The sequence below is a fragment of the Salvelinus alpinus genome, chromosome 32, assembly GCF_045679555.1.
Source record: "Salvelinus alpinus chromosome 32, SLU_Salpinus.1, whole genome shotgun sequence".
Taxonomy (NCBI): domain Eukaryota; kingdom Metazoa; phylum Chordata; class Actinopteri; order Salmoniformes; family Salmonidae; genus Salvelinus; species Salvelinus alpinus.
Window position 1 is genome coordinate 22,218,070 of NC_092117.1, and position 20,302 is coordinate 22,238,371.

A 20,302-nucleotide genomic window follows, 5' to 3' on the forward strand; every position below is an offset into this window, starting at 1 on the left:
AAGAGAGGTCTTCAGTGAATCATATTTTATGTTAGTCAGACAGCATTTAAAACACATCCAGAATCACAATATTGAATTTAATTGTATTGGCACTTTTGTTGAAAATAACAAAATAGAAGAGAAATATTGCAAACATAAATCTGTAACACTTACATTAAAAAAATAAGAAGAAAGTGGTTCAACATCATATAAAAAGTGACAGCTCTACTGTTTCTAGCCTTTTTGGATCACATATATTTTATACCCTGTAAATACTTCTACAACGACACTTGACTGAGAATAAAACAATATTATTATATATTGTGGAACAGTTTACATACAAAAATCAGATGTTCAAGTGACTAACAAAGCGGGAATCACAATCATTAAATTCTTTAAAAATATAAAATCATAACTACAAAATATAGTGCTATTAAAAAACAAAAACCACAGACAGAAAAACAAGATTTTAACCAGCCTGCTGAACAAATGCAGGAAACCGGTCATGCCACACAGAACCAGCATGCATTAGAGGAACTGGGCTTTATTCCGGTACAGTCTCTGTTATTTGCACAGCATATTTTTCAGCAAGTTCTTAGTCAGGTCAAGACAAAATGAGGTGTTCAGTACCTCCCAAACTCAAACAAACACGTTTGGAGAGTACAAGTAAAATACAGCACAATGCCAATGAATTTAAAATCAAGATCTATCCATCCTTTAAAAGCAAGGCTTGTATTCATCAGGCATAACGTGTTGACAGGCATCCACCAACCTGGTGCTTTGGTAAGATAGAAACAAACAGTTTGTTCGGCTAGAATTAAAAAGAGTGCATTCCCTCGTTTTTTTTCTCCAATCCCTGTATTTTTCCCTTGAGGAAATACCTGGTAAATTCTCACAGGCAAAGTAGACAAGTATTTTCCATTTGAGCCCAGTAAAGATCCGGAAATGTAAAAAAACAGCTTAATTTGTTTAAAAAACATTTTGTTGAATAGGCCTCTTAAAATGAGACCGTAATTAAAATGTTCAACATAGGTATCTTTCAAAATTCTGTAGTATAATGTAAGAAGTCTTAAAAACACTAAAGATGTAAAGAAAAGGCCTACTCTACTTCAATACTCTTCTCAGGTATGTGAAATCTGGCACTAGGAATACTTCTCAACAACCTCTTGAAGGGTATAACATTTATCAGCAAAAATTCCTGGGAACACTGGAGAGCAAGGTTGATGTGAAAGTTGGTGTTCAGGCTACAGAGGCAACTTTGTCACAGTTGCTGGTGTACTGAATGTCGAACCTGTCGATATCAGCCTTCTTTTTGTCCCACCAGGGCAGAGCACAGAGAAAGAGCGTGACCCCACCCAGGAGCACAGAGCCTCCACTGAAGTAAAAGGCGAGGTCATAGGACTGGGTCCAGTCAAAAAAGCAACCTTGAACAGAAAAAAAAATGGAAAAAAAAGTGTGAATTAGAAACAATCTCTCGACAAAGCATGAGTCAGCTAAAGACTAGCTAAAGGCAAACATATTGAGTTCAACATTCTCACTCACACATTAAGATGACAATCTGTAAAATGTTTTGACATTTGGCAGAGTGAATCTCTGTAAAAGCATGAATATGAACCTGTACCATCTCTAAACTAAAAACAAAAATCAGGACCACACACACTCCGCAATGATGTTGACCAAAGGTGTCAGAAGTGGGATCTTTCTTACCAACAACAGGGGGCCCGAGCACGATCCCGAATCCACCGAAGAACATGAGGATCCCATGGGCTTGGGTCAGTTTGTCCAGCCCCACGATCTTGGTGGTGATGTATGATGTTAGGGACCAGTTCCCAGAGAAGAAGCCCACCACAGCTGAGAGGGTCTGCAGGCCTACATAACTCTTGGAGATTGGGATGAGCAGAAGGGCCGCCCCAGTCCCCAGCAGGGTGAAGGCGTACAGGAACAGACTGTTGATCCACCTCACGTCTGCTAGTATGCCCAGGGTCAGCTTGCCCATGCCGGCAGTGACTGCTACAATGGAGACCAGGGGGATGATGCTGACCTCATCGATGAGGCCCTCACTCTGGGCCACGTCCTCCATGAAGAGGACTGGAGGGAAGGCTCCCAGGCTGAACAGGAAGATGGCGATGCAAAGGGCCATGAAGTTTCTGTCGTGCAGGAAGTCAGCTGTGGAGTGCATGTACTTTGAGTAGGCCTGACGCTTCTCCTTGATAATTTTCACAATGGCTGAACCTGCCATGAAGCCCCCTTTTTTGTTAGTTGTGGTGATGGTGATGTCTTTGGCGTCAATGATGATCAGGAGATCCTTGACCGTCAAGGTTCTCTCGCCGATGCCTGGTGTAGTCTTGAGGTCGTCAGCAGGCGGGTTCTCAAAGAGCTGCTCCTCTGTGCGCTCCAGAGCAGCCTTTTGTTTGAGGTAGTAGGCAGGCATGTTCAGAGGCCTCATGAAGCCGGCACAGGCCATGAGGTTGAGGGCCAAGGCCCCGATGATCAGCAGGCAGCCGTCCAGGTCAAAGAGAAGAATCAGTTCATTCTGAGCTGTGGCATAGAGGAACCCTCCCACACTTGTGCCTAAATGAGAGAAAGGAATGATTTAGTGTTGGCATTCCAAGAATAATCCATTAGAAATACATTTATATTCATTCAATAAAAGCTTTGCTTAGTGGCACATCTTTGCCTAAAGCTACCCTCCCTGTTCTCCATTGATACTGCTGGATATTCTCTAAGGCAATTTCACTTCAGATTTGAATGTGTTTTCCTCAAAGGGACAAAAACAGAATGCCCCAGAACTGTGTTGTATTCCCAGTGTTCTCCTTGTCACCAGTCCACTTCCCTAACCACAAGGCTGCACTGTTTTTAGACTAGAATGTTTACCTTGGCATTCCAAGACTTCCATCTTCTGAAACAAGAAAGAACTGAGCATGGAGACTTGGTGTGAACCCAGTAAGCGCAGAGGGGGGCTGAGGTACCTGTGGTGACTATGCCGAGGGCGAGGCCACGTCTCTTGTCAAAGTACTGACAGGTGATGGTCAATGTGGCAGCATAGACAAGACCGCAGCCAAGACCTGCGGACAACAAAAACAGCAGAGGTAATTTTATTAGCACATTGTAGAGGAGCATTTAGCTACAGTACCTTAACCACGATGAAGAATATATTTAACGGTCTGAACAAAGCCTTGCACAGTAAACTGTGTACCTTAAAATGTAAAACTCTGACTAAGGCCATCTTGGTCATGTACTGTAATAAATTCACCATGTTGAAAATCTGTTGCTCTCTGTTGCTCTCGATAAAGTCGTTACATATTATTCACAACACAAATCATTTTTGTCTTGTGTAAAATCACCTCAAGAGACTCTGGTAATTTACATTTACATTACATTTTAGTCATTTAGCAGACGCTCTTATCCAGAGCGACTTACAGTAGAGTGCATACATTTTATTACATTTTTTTTTACATACTAAGACAAGGATATCCCTACCGGCCAAGAGCAGACGCTCTTATCCAGAGCGACTTACAGTAGAGTGCATACATTTTATTACATTTTTTACATACTGAGACAAGGATATCCCTACCGGCCAAACCCTCCCTACCGGCCAAACCCTCCCTAACCCGGACGACGCTATGCCAATTGTGCGTCGCCCCACGGATCTCCCGGTTGCGGCCGGCTGCGACAGAGCCTGGGCGCGAACCCAGAGACTCTGGTGGCGCAGCTAGCACTGCGACGCAGTGCCCTAGACCACTGCGCCACCCGGGAGATAATTTGATCCACAAAGGATGACGAGGGTGGGGGGTGGGTACTGAGCCTTACGGTCTGAAAATAGACGCCTTTCTTCAAATATGCATGGCCTCGCTCTCAGGTCAATGCCACAGGCAGTGTTGACAGTGGCAGTCTATTGGGCTCTATCCCATCAGCATTGAACAGTTGTCACTGGGTGTTAGATAAGGGGCTGTAATGGGGCCGTCAAACTATTTGGGGGGCACCAGAGGCATCTGGGAATCTGACTCTGCCTTGTTTTATATCTCTGAATACATCCTACATATACCCTCATTCAACACCAGAGGAGGCTGGTGGGAGGAACAATAGGAGGGCAGGCTCATTGTAATGGCTGGAATGGGATTAATGGAACAGTAGCAAACATATCAAACATATGGAAACCACTCAGTTCCATGTATGCCATTCCAGACAATACAATGAGCCCGTCCTCCCCCACCAGCCCCCTCTGTTCTACACATACCCTCAGTGCATGTGTGCTCGAGCATAGGCATGAACCTATTCACTTACAGCTCCAACTTAATTCTTTATGTGTTAATTCTTATCTCTGAGGAAGTTGTCTGATCTATCAGTGAAAGACTGGTTATTGTGTAATATTTATGGTGAGTTAAAAACAGTTCACTCCTATGGAACGCCGTTTGGGTCTTTTCGTGTCAAAAAAGATACGTCAAATAACACTATTTGACACGTCAAAATAACACTGTTCTACTGTAGAATGTTGTGCTGGATCGCAACTTCTGGGGTAGCTAGCTAGCTTTAGCTTGGTACCTAGCTAGCACCAACACAACCAGCCTGAAAATAATCAACAGTAGAAACTGCAGTCATTTGTCATTATTCTTAGCAATGATTTAGGAATCATTGTGAGTATTAGCTAGGTAGCCACTTGTTGTTCGCCTATTGAAAATGAACTTCAGTTCATGAAAAGAAATAGCTAGCCAGCTACTAAACCCTGTTGCCCAAAGCTAAAGTTATAAGCAGCCAGCTAGCTTCATGAGGCTCGACCGGACCAGGTTGTGAAGCTAGCCACAATAAGGATTAGGCACAATAGTGGAATTTCGGATTGCCTTCAAAATAAAAGACATATTTTAAAGTGATGCAGAAGGTTACAATTGGTGGAATCATGCCATATTTAGACTAGATAATGTTAAACAAGGTTGGAATATGAAGCAATGAAATGGGGTATCAGTCTACTCAGCGACACCCACAGAACACAACTGTTTAGAGTTTACGTAATTATTAGCATAGTAGCTCTTATCACGGGACTTTGAATGTGTGAAATCACCTCCCCAGTCAGCCTATTGTGTGTATTGACATTCATATTGCACTGTACAGCTTTACCTAAGGATTGGGGAACAATGAAATGGGGTATCAGTCTACTCAATACCCAAGATATTTTTTCACAACGTCCTCCTCAGAGTTATCAAACTCCAAAACATCCACGCAATATTGTTTTTCCTCTGGAATTGTGTTCAATACACATAGGTTGACAATAAATGTGGCTTAATTCACAGTTGTTTCAGTCCCACAATAAGAACTAAGACGCTAATGTTCTCTGGGTGTCACTGAGTAGACTGACACCCCATGTCATTGATCCACAATCCATAGGTAATGCTGTACAATTAAATAAGTATGCCCCCAATGCAATTCTAAAGTCTAGTACATCCATTGTGATATCAACAGATTTTTGTCAAATTAACAAATTATTGTCTTTTGTTGATTTTATATAACATTCCAACCTTGTTTAGCATGATCTATTCAATTATGGTATAATTCTTCTATATGTATTTGAGTCACTGTCGATGACATACTTTTATTTTGAAGGCAAAACGCAAAGTCCACTTGTGGCTAGCTTCACAACCTGGTCCGGTCGAGCCTCATGAATCTAGCTGGCTGCTTATAACTTTAGCTTTGGGCAACAGGGTCTAGTAGCTGGCTAGCTATTTCTTTTCATGAACTGAAGTTCAATTTTAATAGGTGAACAACAAATGGCTACCTAGCTAATACCTAGCGATATCTAATAGAGGGCCATACAAACCGCAGATCTGCTTTAGCAGTAAAAGATCACCATAAGGTTCTCACTTACCGACGACAATCCCGTAAGAGAAGATGAGGAACTGGACGTTAGGGGCGAAGGCACTGAGCATCAGGCCCCCTGCCACCATGACCCCACTGAAGATGGTCACAGGGCGCGCTCCAAAGTTATCCACACAGGCACTGCAGACCGGACCTGGGGAAGAACACAGGACAGAGAGGAAGTGTGAATTAATTGTGTGTGTGTGGAAGAGTTGAGTGTACGTTGCTGAATAAGCGCAGAGACTTAGGGAGTAGCAAAAATGTGATGACACAAACAAAGACATAAGATGGAATTAATATGGTGCTTTCAGGATCCATGTGGTGTAAGCAAGATGAATTTACTAAACAATAAAAAACTGACCAAAAGGAAAGTGATCCCAGTCAAAGTGTACTGTACATGTGGGGTTATTTAATGGCAGGGAAACATGATGTACTGTATCAACACTAACCTTGTGACATGGTCCCCTTTTCTGCCCTGATATTATTTTGACCTTATAATTGTCACTTTTTTCCCTATTTAGGACAGTGTGTTCATCTGTGCTCTTTAGCCTCTGCCATAGGCGTGTGGTTGGCTAGGTTTGTGACTCTACTTGTTCTCCTCACATTTCCCCTGAGGCCTAAATGCAGCACTAGCTAGTTATTAGACACCTGAGCAGAGGTTACGGGTCAGGGAAAAGGACAGCGTTTGATGCTCATTCATCATCCTCACAGCATAACAAATTTAAAAGCACACAGAGTTACAGAAATATATCTATTTATGGCAAATGGGACCACTTCTATCCTGATTGATGGACCTTTTAGGGGGGACAGTAAAAAGGTCTGGCTGTGTATTTCAAACAAGGGGAATATAGGTCTAGTTAGGACAACTTGGATCCTTCAGTGGACAGAAGCGAGGACTTGGGCCAAGCTTTGGAAGATGTTATCATCTGCTGCCAATTTATTAAAGACTGCTATGTTTCCTTAGCATCATGCCAAGTCAAATGCAGCCCAATCCGATTTGCTTCCAAAGCTATACACTGCACTGTTTGTATAGGTCCTTGTGTTTTATGCACAGTAAAATTGACAACTTGTTTCAGCAGTGTCAAACTATTTGTTGTGCAGAGACATATTGAATTCCTGGTCAGACCACTGAAAACCCGAGGGTGTCCTATTGAACCCTCTCTCACCCTCCTTTCCATTTCACCACCAATTAAAACAGCCCATGGTTTAAGGCTGCATAGCTCAGCTGCCAAGCCCCACACGTGTACTGGGAGCCATCAGTCTAGTCATGACTTTTACCTGACCTCTTTGAAAAAGTGACAACATGAAGGGAGGCTTAGCCTGGCGGTGAACCAAGACCATGATATACCATCTCTGATCCTGTTTTGCCAAAATAATTCAAACCAACTTTAAGACAGCCATGCAGTGAATCTCTCCCTCCCTCTCCCCTAAGTGCTCCTCCTGCAGGTATGACCGTGCTGACTTGTAGATGATGAAACCAATAAGCACAAGTTAGTGTTAAGAGCACCACAAAGTGCATCCATATTGCACAGTTCCCTTCATCTACTTAGGACAAGTCAGACAAAGTCAGCACTGCACTTTCACATCTGTTGATATGTCCCAGGCAAAATACGTATTTTCCCATCTCTGCCCTCCAAACAAGATTACTTGGCAAGATAACTGGTCTGTGACTTTACCTATAATGCTACCATCGTTGTGTGTTTATAGTCCGTTTTCTACCAGAAAAGTTGTTTATTGCCTTCAGTTGCGTTTTAATTATACAACAGATGTCAGACATGCATACCAGGTGAGACTAATTTCAAGACAATGTAGCTGCAACTGTAAAGTGCATTGATAAGTCAATTCAGGTCTAACTACTGACATGATGTTTAGCATATCAATTCAAAGCCATGCCAAGCAAATCAACATGGAAAGCTTGAAGAGATGTATTCAACTCCGCATCAGAATTGTTATTTATTTAAATTAAATAAAAATCAACTAACTAAAATACCATATCTATAAACACATACAACGATGGTGGCATTATGGGTAAAGTCACAGAACAGTGAGCTCTGAAGGTATTCCCTGTCTTTGGATGAGAGCATTAGCCTATACCCATACAGTATCTAAATAAATAAACAAAGGTGTTTGAAGAATACTTACTGGCTATGAGTCCCACTCCAGAGACCAGGGAGCCAACCCAGGCTGTCATGCCTTTCCCCTCCTGGAAGGCGTGGAGCCACTGCGGGTACAGGACGCCCACGGACTGGGGGGAGCCGTAGGCCAGGAACTGGGCCATGAAGCAGGCCACAACAATGACCCATCCCCAACCTCCATCCAGCACATTCTTTGAGCTCTGAAGATTCATGCTGTCAACAGGGAGGGTTCCTGGGGAAAACAGGAAAGAAAAAGCAAAAAGTGTTAAAAGCACAGGTGGAATGGAAAAGCAATGAAACATTGCAATTTACCAAATGCATGAAACTACAGACAAAATAAATCACAAGCAAGTTTGGAGACAAATTATAAATGTCCTAAGCTACTTTCTAAAGTCGTAGATAAATGCCAAATAAACACTCACGTCTTGATGTTGATGCTGCTCTTGTTTGGTCTACCAGGCAGGTCATCTGTTTAAAACAGAGTGTAACCTTCTCATCCTGCGCTGACCATGTTGTGCCATCACAAAGACCACACCTTGGAGGGGAGTTTGGCATCTGGACTGCCTACCTTCTACTTTAACCTGCCTTTTGCCTATCTCCCCTCAGTTCTGGCACGAAACACTGAACTTTTAGAGGCCCACGCTTTCCAGTGCTAACAAGAATAAGAAATAAAGATCACCATTCATATGAGCACTACTGCAGCATCCTCTCTTCTACCTATGAGTTTTTAAAAGCAAAAGTTGTGCATCTATCAATTTGCAGGTAGGCTAAACACCATTATATGGAGGAACACCGTGCCATCTACACATAACCTATATACACAAAAGTATGTGGACACCCCTTCAAATTAGTTGATTTGGCTATTTCAGCCACGCCTGTTGCTTACAGGTGTATAAAATCAAGTACACAGCCATGCAATCACCAAACATTGGAAGTAGAATGGCCTTACTGAAGAGCTCAGTGACTTTCAACGTGGCACCGTCATAGGATGCCACCTTTCCAACAAGTCAGTTCCTCAAATTTCTATCCTGCTCGAGCTGCCCCGGTCAACTGTAAGTGCTGTTATGGTGAAGTGGAAACGTCTAGAAGTAACAACGACTCAGTCGCGAAGTGGTAGGCCACACAAGCTCACAGAACGGGATAGCCGAGTGCTGAAGTGAATAGCACGTAAAAATGGTCTGTCCTTGGTTGCAACACTCACTACCAAGTTCCAAACTGCCTCTGGATGCAACGTCAGCACGAGAACTGTTCGGGAGCTTCTTGAAATGGGATTCCTTGGCCAAGCAGCCGCACACAAGCCTAAGATCACCATGTGCAATGCCAAGTGTCGGCTGGAGTGGTGTAAAGCTCACCGACATTGGACTCTGGAGTAGTGGAAACTCATTCTCTGGAGTGATAACTCACGCTTCACTATCTGGCAGTCCGACGGACGAATCTGGCTTTGGCGGATGCCAGGAGAACACCACATGCCCCAATGCAGTGCCAACTGTAAAGTTTGGTGGAGGAGGAAAAATGGTCTGGGGCTATATTTCATGGTTTGGGCTAGGCCCCTTAGTTCCAGTGAAGGGAAATCTTAACGCTACAGCATACAATGACATGCTAGACGATTCTGTGCCTCCAACTTTGTGGCAAAGTTTGGGGAAGGCCCTTTTCTGTTTCAGCATGACAATGCCTGCGTGCACAATGAGGTGCACACATAATACATACAGAAATGGTTTATTGAGATCAGTGTGGAAGAACTTGACTGCACAGAGCCCTGACCAACTCCATGAACACCTTTGGGATGAATTGGAATGCCGACTGCGAGCCAGGCATAATCGCCCAACATCAGTGCCCGACCTCTAATGCTCTTGTGGCTGAATGGAAGCAAGTCCTCACAGCAATCTTCCAACATTTAGTGGAAAGCCTTCCCATAAGAGTGGAGGCTGTTATAGCAGCAAAGCGGGGACAAACTCCATTTTAATGCCCATGATTTTGGAATGAGACGTTCGATGATCAAGTGTCCATATACACATGTAGTGTAGCTACCTATTTTCTTCATGAAACAATATGGGTTTTATCTGCAACAAAGGAACTACACTGATATTCGTCACCCATTACACATAGCCAAAAATATATATAATGCTGTATCTAGCCATAGGCCTGCTATGCTATAATGTTGTGATATAGTAGCCTACTGTTATTTTATTAACAAGAGGAAATACATGCGACTTACCTCAACATCAACAACAGCCACATGCACAACTGCAGGATAAGGGTGGGTTCGCCTACAGGGAGTTGCCATGAAGGATGGTCTCCCTATAATAACTATTTGTATAGAATCTAAATATATATATTTTTTAATTAACAGACATCACATGCAGATGCCGAGCTTCCGCAAGGCTATATCTGAGATGTGAGCAGACCCGGGTGCCAGAAGCTCTACGCGTACAGTATCCGTTTTATACGGTTTATTTGCCGGAGAACAAACCGGTTTAAAGCTGTTTTTGCTGGTCGGGCTTTATACGCCCGCTACCTACGTTGAGGAAACTCTGCTGCCTCTTCATCATGCGCGACTGTGTGAAGCTATAGAAAACAAGCGCACTGCTCCCCATTGCCACAGAGTACACACAACTGAGAAGCCCTATCAATTCATGATAATACTGGTCATAGGTGGGGTGGGAACCATGTAAACGTTTCTTCGACTGCATACAAAGACTCGACTTGCCAATCAATTCCAAAATGTAGAATTTGTAATTGGCCTACCTGATGATCAGATAGCACTTCAAAGTATTTCAAGTCAAATCAGATTGAATGTGCGTCTCAAATAGTCTACTGTAAAATCACCGTCTTTGAATTTGTAATAACTAAATGTAGTAATTATTTGTTATCCTAATGAAAATAGCTGTTTCTTTTCTCTTTACATGTAATTCACATTAAGACCACACGATTTACCAAATTATTTTCCAAACACTTTCCCTGGCTGCCACTTCTCTTGCTATCCATTTTTTGGGGGGGGAAAGTTTAACATATTTTCCAATGAATTTAGATCTATAATTGATTTTTAAATATACAAGTAGGAAAGCCTAAAGATAAATAATGCACTTGATTAGAGAGACATTTTTATATTTTTTGAGAAAAGTAGTAATATGTTGGATGAGTGTGTTGGGGGCAATTCACCCCCACCCACCTAGGGGGTAACTGGCCCCTGGGGCTAGTTACCCCTTTATGGTTATGAATGTGTTTCTACCTGTCATTTAAACAATGACTAGTCCAGTTAGCGCTAGTTTATGCTAACTTGCTAGCTAGCAAATTCACCTGCAGTAAATTCTAGCCAGCTAGCTATCAACCTTACTACCAGATCATCTGAGGTAAAATACATTAAAAAGATAACGTAACTTAATTGCAGTTGTAAATGTTACCACTAGTGACTGATTTACAGTTAATTTTACTTTATAGCCTTTTAGCTATTTCACACAGCATTTTATGTAATATAGCTAGATAGATAGCTACATTTTAAGTCAGCTTTTCAATTGGCATCCCCTGTTTTCAGTCACAGATGGGTGGGCTCATGAGTTGTGCTCCAATTTTGCTGGGGATAGCTTTATTTGTGACCTATATACAAATTAGAATTGTGCAATAGCAGAGCATAAGATGTCACATCAATGTTACACTGAATTAATCAGGTCAGTTATTATTAAATGTTATATTCCAATATTATTTCATACAATCCAATATGTTATATTCCGTTATATTCCATTTCAATATTATATTCAATTTTTTAAATTAATTAAAAACAACTATTGAAAACCTTTTTCTCCTGAATGTCATTTTAAAGACTGCTGGGATTTAAAATCTTGCATTATTCAAATAATATTTAGCGCAATTGTACATAATGGATTGTATAAAAAAGGAACAATGAAGAAAGAACAAAGAAAATGAATGTGCAGATCGCAGTTGTAAATGAGAACTTGTTCTCAACTGGCCTACCTGGTTAAATAAAGGTGAAATAAATAAATAAAAAGAGAGACTTTACATCAATCTCATCACAGTGCAGATATTAATTGTGACATGTGCAACACCATTTCTGTCACGTTCCTGACCGGTTTTCTGTTATTTTGTATGTGTTTGACGGTCAGGGCGTGAGTTTGGGTGGGTAGTCTATGTTATGTGTTTCTATGTTGGTTAATGGGTGACCTGATATGGTTCTCAATTAGAGGCAGGTGGTTTTCATTTCCTCTGATTGAGAGCCATATTAAGGTAGGTGTTTTCACATTGTTTGTTTGTGGGTGGTTGTCTCCTGTGTCAGTGTCTGTTACGCCACACGGGACTGTTTCGGTTTTGTTTGTTCGTTTTATGTAGTCATTTTTCCTGTTCGTGCGTTCTTCGTGTTTCATGTAAGTTCTTACGTTCAGGTCTGTCTACGTTGTTTTGTAATTATTCAAGTATATTTTCGTGTTCGTTTTCATCTTGTTTAATAAATATTATGTCTACTAGCAACGCTGCGTTTTGGTTCAATCCCTGATCCTCCTCTTCGGATGAAGAGGAGGAGGAACACCGTTACAATTTCCCTCCCTATATTTTATTTAAATAATTAAAATAAGACAACTAGACTTAGCTTTTAAGTATTACTTACTAAATCATTTCTAAATAAAACTGAATAAATGGATTTTAACACACTTGAGTGAAACCCTATCCCAGGGTCACCCCCCTGGGGGTGCCAGCTACCGGGGTAACTGGCACCCCCAGGGGCAACATTTCATGAAATAACAAAAAAAAGTGTAAACTGTAGTCATTTATTTCCCTTTCTAGTTTATTCGCCTAAGCATGACATTCATCCACATACCAATTTTTTCCCAAACATTGCTTTTTTGTGACAGCAATTAAACATTGTTCTTAGTAGGGGTTAGTTACCCCCTAGTACTCTAATCTAAACGAAAAGTACTGGGATCCTCTGGAGTTTAGTAAAGACAGTTATTTTGCCGGTGATGCTTGGCGTGTGAAGTCTGAGCAATAATTGCCGGGAACATTGTTATATTCCGTATGGTCCAGTCAGAACTGGTTATTTGATGGCAAAAATAGCCTAACAATGACGGAGTTCTATTAACCTGAGCCGCGGTGCACCGGCCTATGGCCCTTGACATGAACGGGCAAAAGAGGTAATGTTGTCAACAAGGCAGCATGGTGCATCGTCCAAAATCTATTTCCCATAAAATATATATGTTCAAACTAGTTTTCATTGGGACGGCAGATAAAGAGTCTTCATCAAAAGCTGTCGGGCAGAATTCTACTCATTAGGCTGCTTAATCTAGCCTGGCTCAGGCCCGGGAGGCAGCCCGGCTCCAAAACGAATGCAATCACTTTTCAACCATGTAAACTCCTCCCACTGGAGTAACCCGGGCCAGATAATCAAATCCTCTCATTAGCAACGTACATGCCCCGCCCACCTCAGGATTCCCCTGGTCACTTAGGGTCGTAGCCAGGGTTGCCATTTTTCTAGTTTTCCTGTAATTTGGCTACTTACAAAATTATGTCGCGGGTGAAAATGTGTTGGTTGCGGGTTGTTGGTTTTTGGGCTGCTTAGTTCTAAGTTGCACCGCGACCGCCATAGCATTTTTCTTAAAAAATACAAAAATCTATTTCCCTGTGACCTGCTGCCAGTATACTCCAATGTTGCCCCCAAAATTCTAATGGCCCACCCTGCAAAGGAAGGGCGCGCTGTGTAAAAAATTCCATGAGAAACAGTGACATACACTCTTAATGACCTAAAATTATGAATCCCATATTGGTCTTTCACTGTCAGGCCAAGCCAAGCTGTAAGTGGGCTAATAGTAGGCCTACTATTGAAACAGATAAATGAGACTGTCAACTGAGTTTGAAATTCACAGGTTTCAGATTTTCCCAATTTTTGGGGGGACTCTCAAATTCACACTTTTTTAACAGAAAAACAACTAAATCAGATGTTCTAAGTCCATAACAATGCTCAAACCACATCAGGAGACCACTTTTGAGGTCTGGGAAAAATCTAAGAAATGTAGATAGTTACCCTTTAATTCAAGTGTGCAGGCACCTAGCTCTGTTATTTGGTTAGCTGTGTTTCTGTTGCACATGAGATGGAATAGGCAAAGGAAATGGACACAGGATTGATGCAAATAATCATGGTATCATTCTGACCGGTAGGCATAGGCTTTGTAGCTAGTTAACATTTAATAAGAAGGTTTTGGGGAAAGCCTTTCCATCTACCTGTCATCAGCATTACTATATTTTTCCTATTCCTTAATTGTTTGACACCTGGACGTTTTATTCAATATTATTTCACATTTGGCTATAGGCTTCTTTATAAACGTGGAGGCAATTATTTTTATAAAGATTTACTCATATGCGTTCTCCTGTTCTATTGGTTTTCTTTCATCTTTCTTTCATTGTCTAGCAGCCAAAGGCAATTATCCTAGTCATATTAGCAACCAATGATAATCAAATCCAATTTTATTTGTCACATGTGCCGAACACAACCTGTGAAGACCTTACCGGGAAATGCTTACTTACAAGCCCTTAACCAGCAATGCAGTTTTAAGAAAATTGTGTTATGAAAATATTTACTAAATAAACTAAAGTAAAAAATAAATTAAAAAGTAGCACAATAAAAGAACAATAATGACGTTATATACATGGGGTACCGGTACCAAGTCAGTGTGCAGGAGTACAGGTTAGTCGAGGTAATTTGTACATGTAGGTAGGGGTAAAGTGACTATGCAAAGATAATAAACAAGTGGTAACCAGTTTATAATAGCAATAAGGCACCTCTAGGGTTTGTGCTATATGGCCAATATATCATGGCTAATGGCTGTATCCAGGCACTCTGCGTTGCGTCGTACATAAGAACAGCCCTTAGCCATGGTATATTGGCCATATACCATACCCCCTTGTGCCTTATTGCTTAATCATAGCAGTCAAACAAGTTAAATCGACATCCATTGATGGGAAATTATCTGGCGAATTTAATAAAGGCAAATTATCTTTCCTTTGCGACGTATTCAAATTCCTTTATTTTGTCATGTCATAGCTAACAATAATATATTTTTTAATGAAAAACAAATTTTGCTTCTAATGTTGTTTCAAGTTAAGTCAATATTCCTTTGCATATGTCCTGATGTTACCATGACAACCACCACCAAAATTAAAGGAACAGTGACAGGAAATGAGCATTGCATCTGTGTGCTACTTCAGAAGCTACATCAGTGTGAATGTGCAAATCTGATATGGGTAACAAGTAAAACTGAGTGTGGACAACCAGAAAAAAAGATTGGATATAGAAAGAAAATCAGTTTGGGGTTCTTAGGGTGGCTATGTAAACACAGCCTTAGATTGACAGGCAGTGCACTTCAAAATTGACCCACAGGTAACTTGAAATGCTTGAGGGGCGTCTAGAAAGGAATGTTGGCAATTAGCAACACACAACATATTCAGGCAAGTTTTCAAGACATTAAACCTAATAGTGTTATACTGAGTCAGCAAAATCCTGGTTCAACATAATGAGGGTCATTTAGTGATAATGCCTCAAGTTACACCCATAACCAATAATGTGATGTATTCCTTATGCACACGTTCGATAATCACAAATCAGCCAGATCTGTCATTGGTTTTGCAGAAAGTTAGTTTCCAGCAACTATGTTACATTTGATTGATGATAAGTACTTTTAATTGTGTCCTTCAAGAGCAAATTCTTTCCTCAGCTCACCACAAATTGAATGCACAGTATTGCAACAATTGTACCACACCAGAGAAGGCCAGTGGAAAGCTTACAGCTCCATTCTGGGTTATAGTCCCGACTCTTGAGGGATTTGGGAAGAGTGGAGATATAGGCAAGGTTTTTTACACTGTAGTACCTCATGTTCCAAAGCAACTTTGATGCAGTTTCCGACAGTCAAACTGAGGGGTCTTACGGGACAACATAGAATTCGTAATCCCCTTCTCCTTGAAAAGAGAGGGAAGTACTGAGAGTGGAGTACAGTTAATTGCATTTTTCTCCGACATTGCAATGACATGTTACTTCTGACCAGGTTTCCTGTGATAGCTAACTGATCTGACTTAATAAACTATATTAAAGAAAGTTCAATAAAGCTTTAAAATACATAATTTTTATATATTTTTTTATATTCAGCAATGATAAAATAAAATCATGTTACATTCAATATTGATCTCTGACTAGCCTACAGTGCATTCGTAAAGTATTCAGACCTCTTCACTTTTTCCACATTTTGTTACGTTACAGCGTTATTCGAAAATGAATTAAATAAAAAAATGTTTTTCCTAATGTATTAAAAATAAAGAACAAAAATACCTTAAGTATTCAGACCCTTTGCTACGAGACTCGAAATTGAGCTCATGTGTCCTTGAGATGTTTCTACATCTTGATTGGAGTCCACCTGTGGTAAATTCAATTGATTGCACATACAGTGGGGAGAACAAGTATTTGATACACTGCCGATTTTGCAGGTTTTCCTACTTACAAAGCATGTAGAGGTCTGTAATTTTTATCATAGGTACACTTCAACTGTGAGAGACAGAATCTAAAACAAAAATCCAGGAAATCACATTGTATGATTTTTAAGGAAATTATTTGCATTTTATTGCATGACATAAGTATTTGATCACCTACCAACCAGTAAGAATTCCGGCTCTCACAGACCTGTTAGTTTTTCTTTAAGAAGCCCTCCTGTTCTCCACTCATTACCTGTATTAACTGCACCTGTTTGAACTCGTTACCTGTATAAAAGACACCTGTCCACACACTCAATCAAACAGACTCCAACCTCTCCACAATGGCCAAGACCAGAGAGCTGTGTAAGGACATCAGGGATAAAATTGTAGACCTGCACAAGGCTGGGATGGGCTACAGGACAATAGGCAAGCAGCTTGGTGAGAAGGCAACAACTGTTGGCGCAATTATTAGAAAATGGAAGAAGTTGAAGTTGACGGTCAATCACCCTCGGTCTGGGGCTCCATGCAAGATCTCACCTCGTGGGGCATCAATGATCATGAGGAAGGTGAGGGATCAGCCCAGAACTACACGGCAGGACCTGGTCAATGACCTGAAGAGAGCTGGGACCACAGTCTCAAAGAAAACCATTAGTAACACACTACGCCGTCATGGATTAAAATCCTGCAGCGCACGCAAGGTCCCCCTGCTCAAGCCAGCGCATGTCCAGGCCCGTCTGAAGTTTGCCAATGACCATCTGGATGATCCAGAGGAGGAATGGGAGAAGGTCATGTGGTCTGATGAGACAAAAATAGAGCTTTTTGGTCTAAACTCCACTCGCCGTGTTTGGAGGAAGAAGAAGGATGAGTACAACTCTAAGAACACCATCCCAACTGTGAAGCATGGAGGTGGAAACATCATTCTTTGGGGATGCTTTTCTGCAAAGGGGACAGGACGACTGCACCGTATTGAGGGGAGGATGGATGGGGCCATGTATCGCGAGATCTTGGCCAACAACCTCCTTCCCTCAGTAAGAGCATTGAAGATGGGTCGTGGCTGGGTCTTCCAGCAAGACAACGACCCGAAACACACAGCCAGGGCAACTAAGGAGTGGCTCTGTAAGAAGCATCTCAAGGTCTTGGAGTGGCCTAGCCAGTCTCCAGACCTGAACCCAATAGAATATCTTTGGAGGGAGCTGAAAGTCCGTATTGCCCAGCGACAGCCCCGAAACCTGAAGGATCTGGAGAAGGTCTGTATGGAGGAGTGGGCCAAAATCCCTGCTGCAGTGTGTGCAAACCTGGTCAAGAACTACAGGAAACGTATGATCTCTGTAATTGCAAACAAAGGTTTCTGTACCAAATATTAAGTTCTGCTTTTCTGATGTATCAAATACTTATGTCATGCAATAAAATGCTAATTAATTACTTAAAAATCATACAATGTGATTTTCTGGATTTTTGTTTTAGATTCCGTCTCTCACAGTTGAAGTGTACCTATGATAAAAATTACAGACCTCTACATGCTTTGTAAGTAGGAAAACCTGCAAAATCGGCAGTGTATCAAATACTTGTTCTCCCCACTGTAATTTGGGAAGACACACACCTGTCTATATAAGGTCCCACAGTTGACAGTGCATGTCAGAGCAAAAACCAACATATGAGGTCGAAGGAATTACCCTTAGAGATCCTAGAAAGAATTGTGCCGAGGCACAAATCTGGGGAAGGGTACCAAAACATTTCTGCAGCATTGAAGGTGCCCAAGAACACAGTGAACTCCATCACTCTTAAATGGAAGAACTTTGTAGCCATGAAGACTCTTCCTAGAGCTGGCCGCCCGGCCAAACTGAGCAATCGGGGGAGAAGGTCCCTGGTTAGGGAGGTGACCAAGAACCCGATGGTCACTCTGACAGAGCTCCAGAGTTCCTCTGTGGAGATGGGAGAACCTTCCAGAAGGACAACCATCTCAGCAGCACTCCACCAATCAGGCCATACAGAAGCCACTCCTCAGTAAAAGTCACATGACAGCCTGCTTGGAGTTTTCCAAAAGGCACCTAAAGGACTCTCAGATCATGAGAAACAAGATTCTCTGGTCTGATGAAACCAAGATTGAACTCTTTGGCCTGAATGCCAAGCGTCACGTCTGGCGGAAACCTGGCGCCATCACTGCCATGAAGCATGGTGGTGGCAGAATCATGAGGTGGGGATATTTTTCAGCGGCAGGGACTGGGAGACTAGTCAGGATCGAGAGAAAGATGAATGGAGCAAAATACAAAGAGATCCTTAATGAAAACCTGCTCCAGGGTGCTCAGGACCTCAGACTGGGGCGAAGGTTTACCTTCCAACAGGACAACAACCCTAAGCACACAGCCAAGACAACGCAGGAGTGGCTTCGGGACAAGTCTCTGAATGTCATTGAGTGGCCCAGCCAGAGCCTGGACTTGAACCCAATCGAACATCTCTGGAGAGACCTGAAAATAGCTGTGCAGGGAAGCTCCCCATCCAACCTGACAGAGCTTAATAGGATCTGCAGAGAAGAATGGGAGAAACTCCCCGAATACAGGTGTGCCAAGCTTATAGCGTCATACCCAAGAAGACTCAAGGCTGTTATCGCTGCCAAAGGTGCTTCAACAAAGTACTGAGTAAAGGGCCTGAATACTTATGTAAATGTGATATTTCAATTTTTTTGCTTTGTCATTATGGGGTATTGTGTGTAGGTTGATGAGGGGGAAAAAACAATTTAATAAATTTTAGAATAAGGCTGTAACGTCACAAAATGTGGAAAAAGTCAAGCGGTCTGAATACTTTCTGAATGCACTGTATGGAGAAATAATGACGCTTACACAACCAATATCATACAAACGTAGCCTGGGTATCAGTCGGTTTAGATATTCCCCACCTTGTTCTCTGTGTCATATGCATGTTTGGCAGATGACACAGAGTACAAGGAGTGGAATGTTATCAGAAATAGACTGGTAGCCAGGCTAATACAAACGCATATACTGTAATACCAAAACCAACCAAATCAAGTTCTTACATATGGGCCATATTTAAGGACTTGATTTGTGTCATTTTGATATTACAGTATATGCGTTTCTTCTGGACATGAGGTACCAATGTTAGTTTGGTCTGAAAACCGGCTATGGAGATCTCCATTATGTTGCTGATATGACCCTCCAAAGGTCAAGGGGGAATGGTGATTGATATTTCAGCAAATGTAGACCTCTTATAACTTTAGTTGGAAAACATACTTACACACTTTTCCCAGCAGCTCTGGGAAGATGACCAAGACTGACACCTTTAGAGAGGCTAAATGTTATCCCTTTCTCGCAGCATCCTCTGTCCACATTCACATTAACAGAGACCTCAAGAGCAGCAACCAGCTGTTCAGTTCCATGAAACCCATCATGGTGAGCGGGTCTGTTGTTGAAAACACAGAAATTCCCCGCAGGGTGAATAAACGCTAGTGTATGCTCTGCCACCAGGTTCCGAGAGCCGGGATTAAAGGGCACGAAGCTCTCACTATGGCTCCTTTCAGAGTCCAATCTGGATTCCTGCTTGGATTAGTTTGAGTTGTTTAGCTCGGCATGATGAAAAAATTACACACCCTTAGTGTCTATCATATTTACATTTACATTACATTTAAGTCATTTAGCAGACGCTCTTATCCAGAGCGACTTACAAATTGGTGCATTCACCTTATGATATCCAGTGGAACAACCACTTTACAATAGTGCATCTAACTCTTTTAAGGGGGGGGGGGGGGGTTAGAAGGATTACTTTATCCTATCCTAGGTATTCCTTAAAGAGGTGGGGTTTCAGGTGTCTCCGGAAGGTGGTGATTGACTCCGCTGACCTGGCGTCGTGAGGGAGTTTGTTCCACCATT

General features: G+C 41.9%; 1 protein-coding gene across 3 annotated transcripts; it reads right to left on the reverse strand.

Annotated features, from left to right (window-relative positions):
* Nucleotides 1-58: 58 nt before the first annotated feature.
* Nucleotides 59-10,517, reverse strand: LOC139562364 (monocarboxylate transporter 9-like). 3 transcript variants are annotated; one of them, XM_071380044.1, is made up of 7 exons: nucleotides 10,177-10,517; nucleotides 8,384-8,429; nucleotides 7,969-8,193; nucleotides 5,837-5,980; nucleotides 2,949-3,044; nucleotides 1,687-2,550; nucleotides 59-1,403 (listed from the first exon to the last, which is right to left on the reverse strand). In XM_071380044.1, exons 1-7 carry the CDS (start codon nucleotides 10,243-10,245, stop codon nucleotides 1,219-1,221), a joined length of 1,629 nt encoding a protein of 542 aa, XP_071236145.1. In that variant the 5' UTR covers nucleotides 10,246-10,517; the 3' UTR covers nucleotides 59-1,218. The 3 variants fall into 3 exon arrangements, with proteins under 3 accessions (XP_071236145.1, XP_071236144.1, XP_071236146.1); XM_071380043.1 differs by having other exon boundaries at nucleotides 8,384-8,613; nucleotides 10,177-10,516; XM_071380045.1 differs by lacking the exon at nucleotides 8,384-8,429 and having other exon boundaries at nucleotides 10,177-10,515.
* Nucleotides 10,518-20,302: the final 9,785 nt, after the last annotated feature.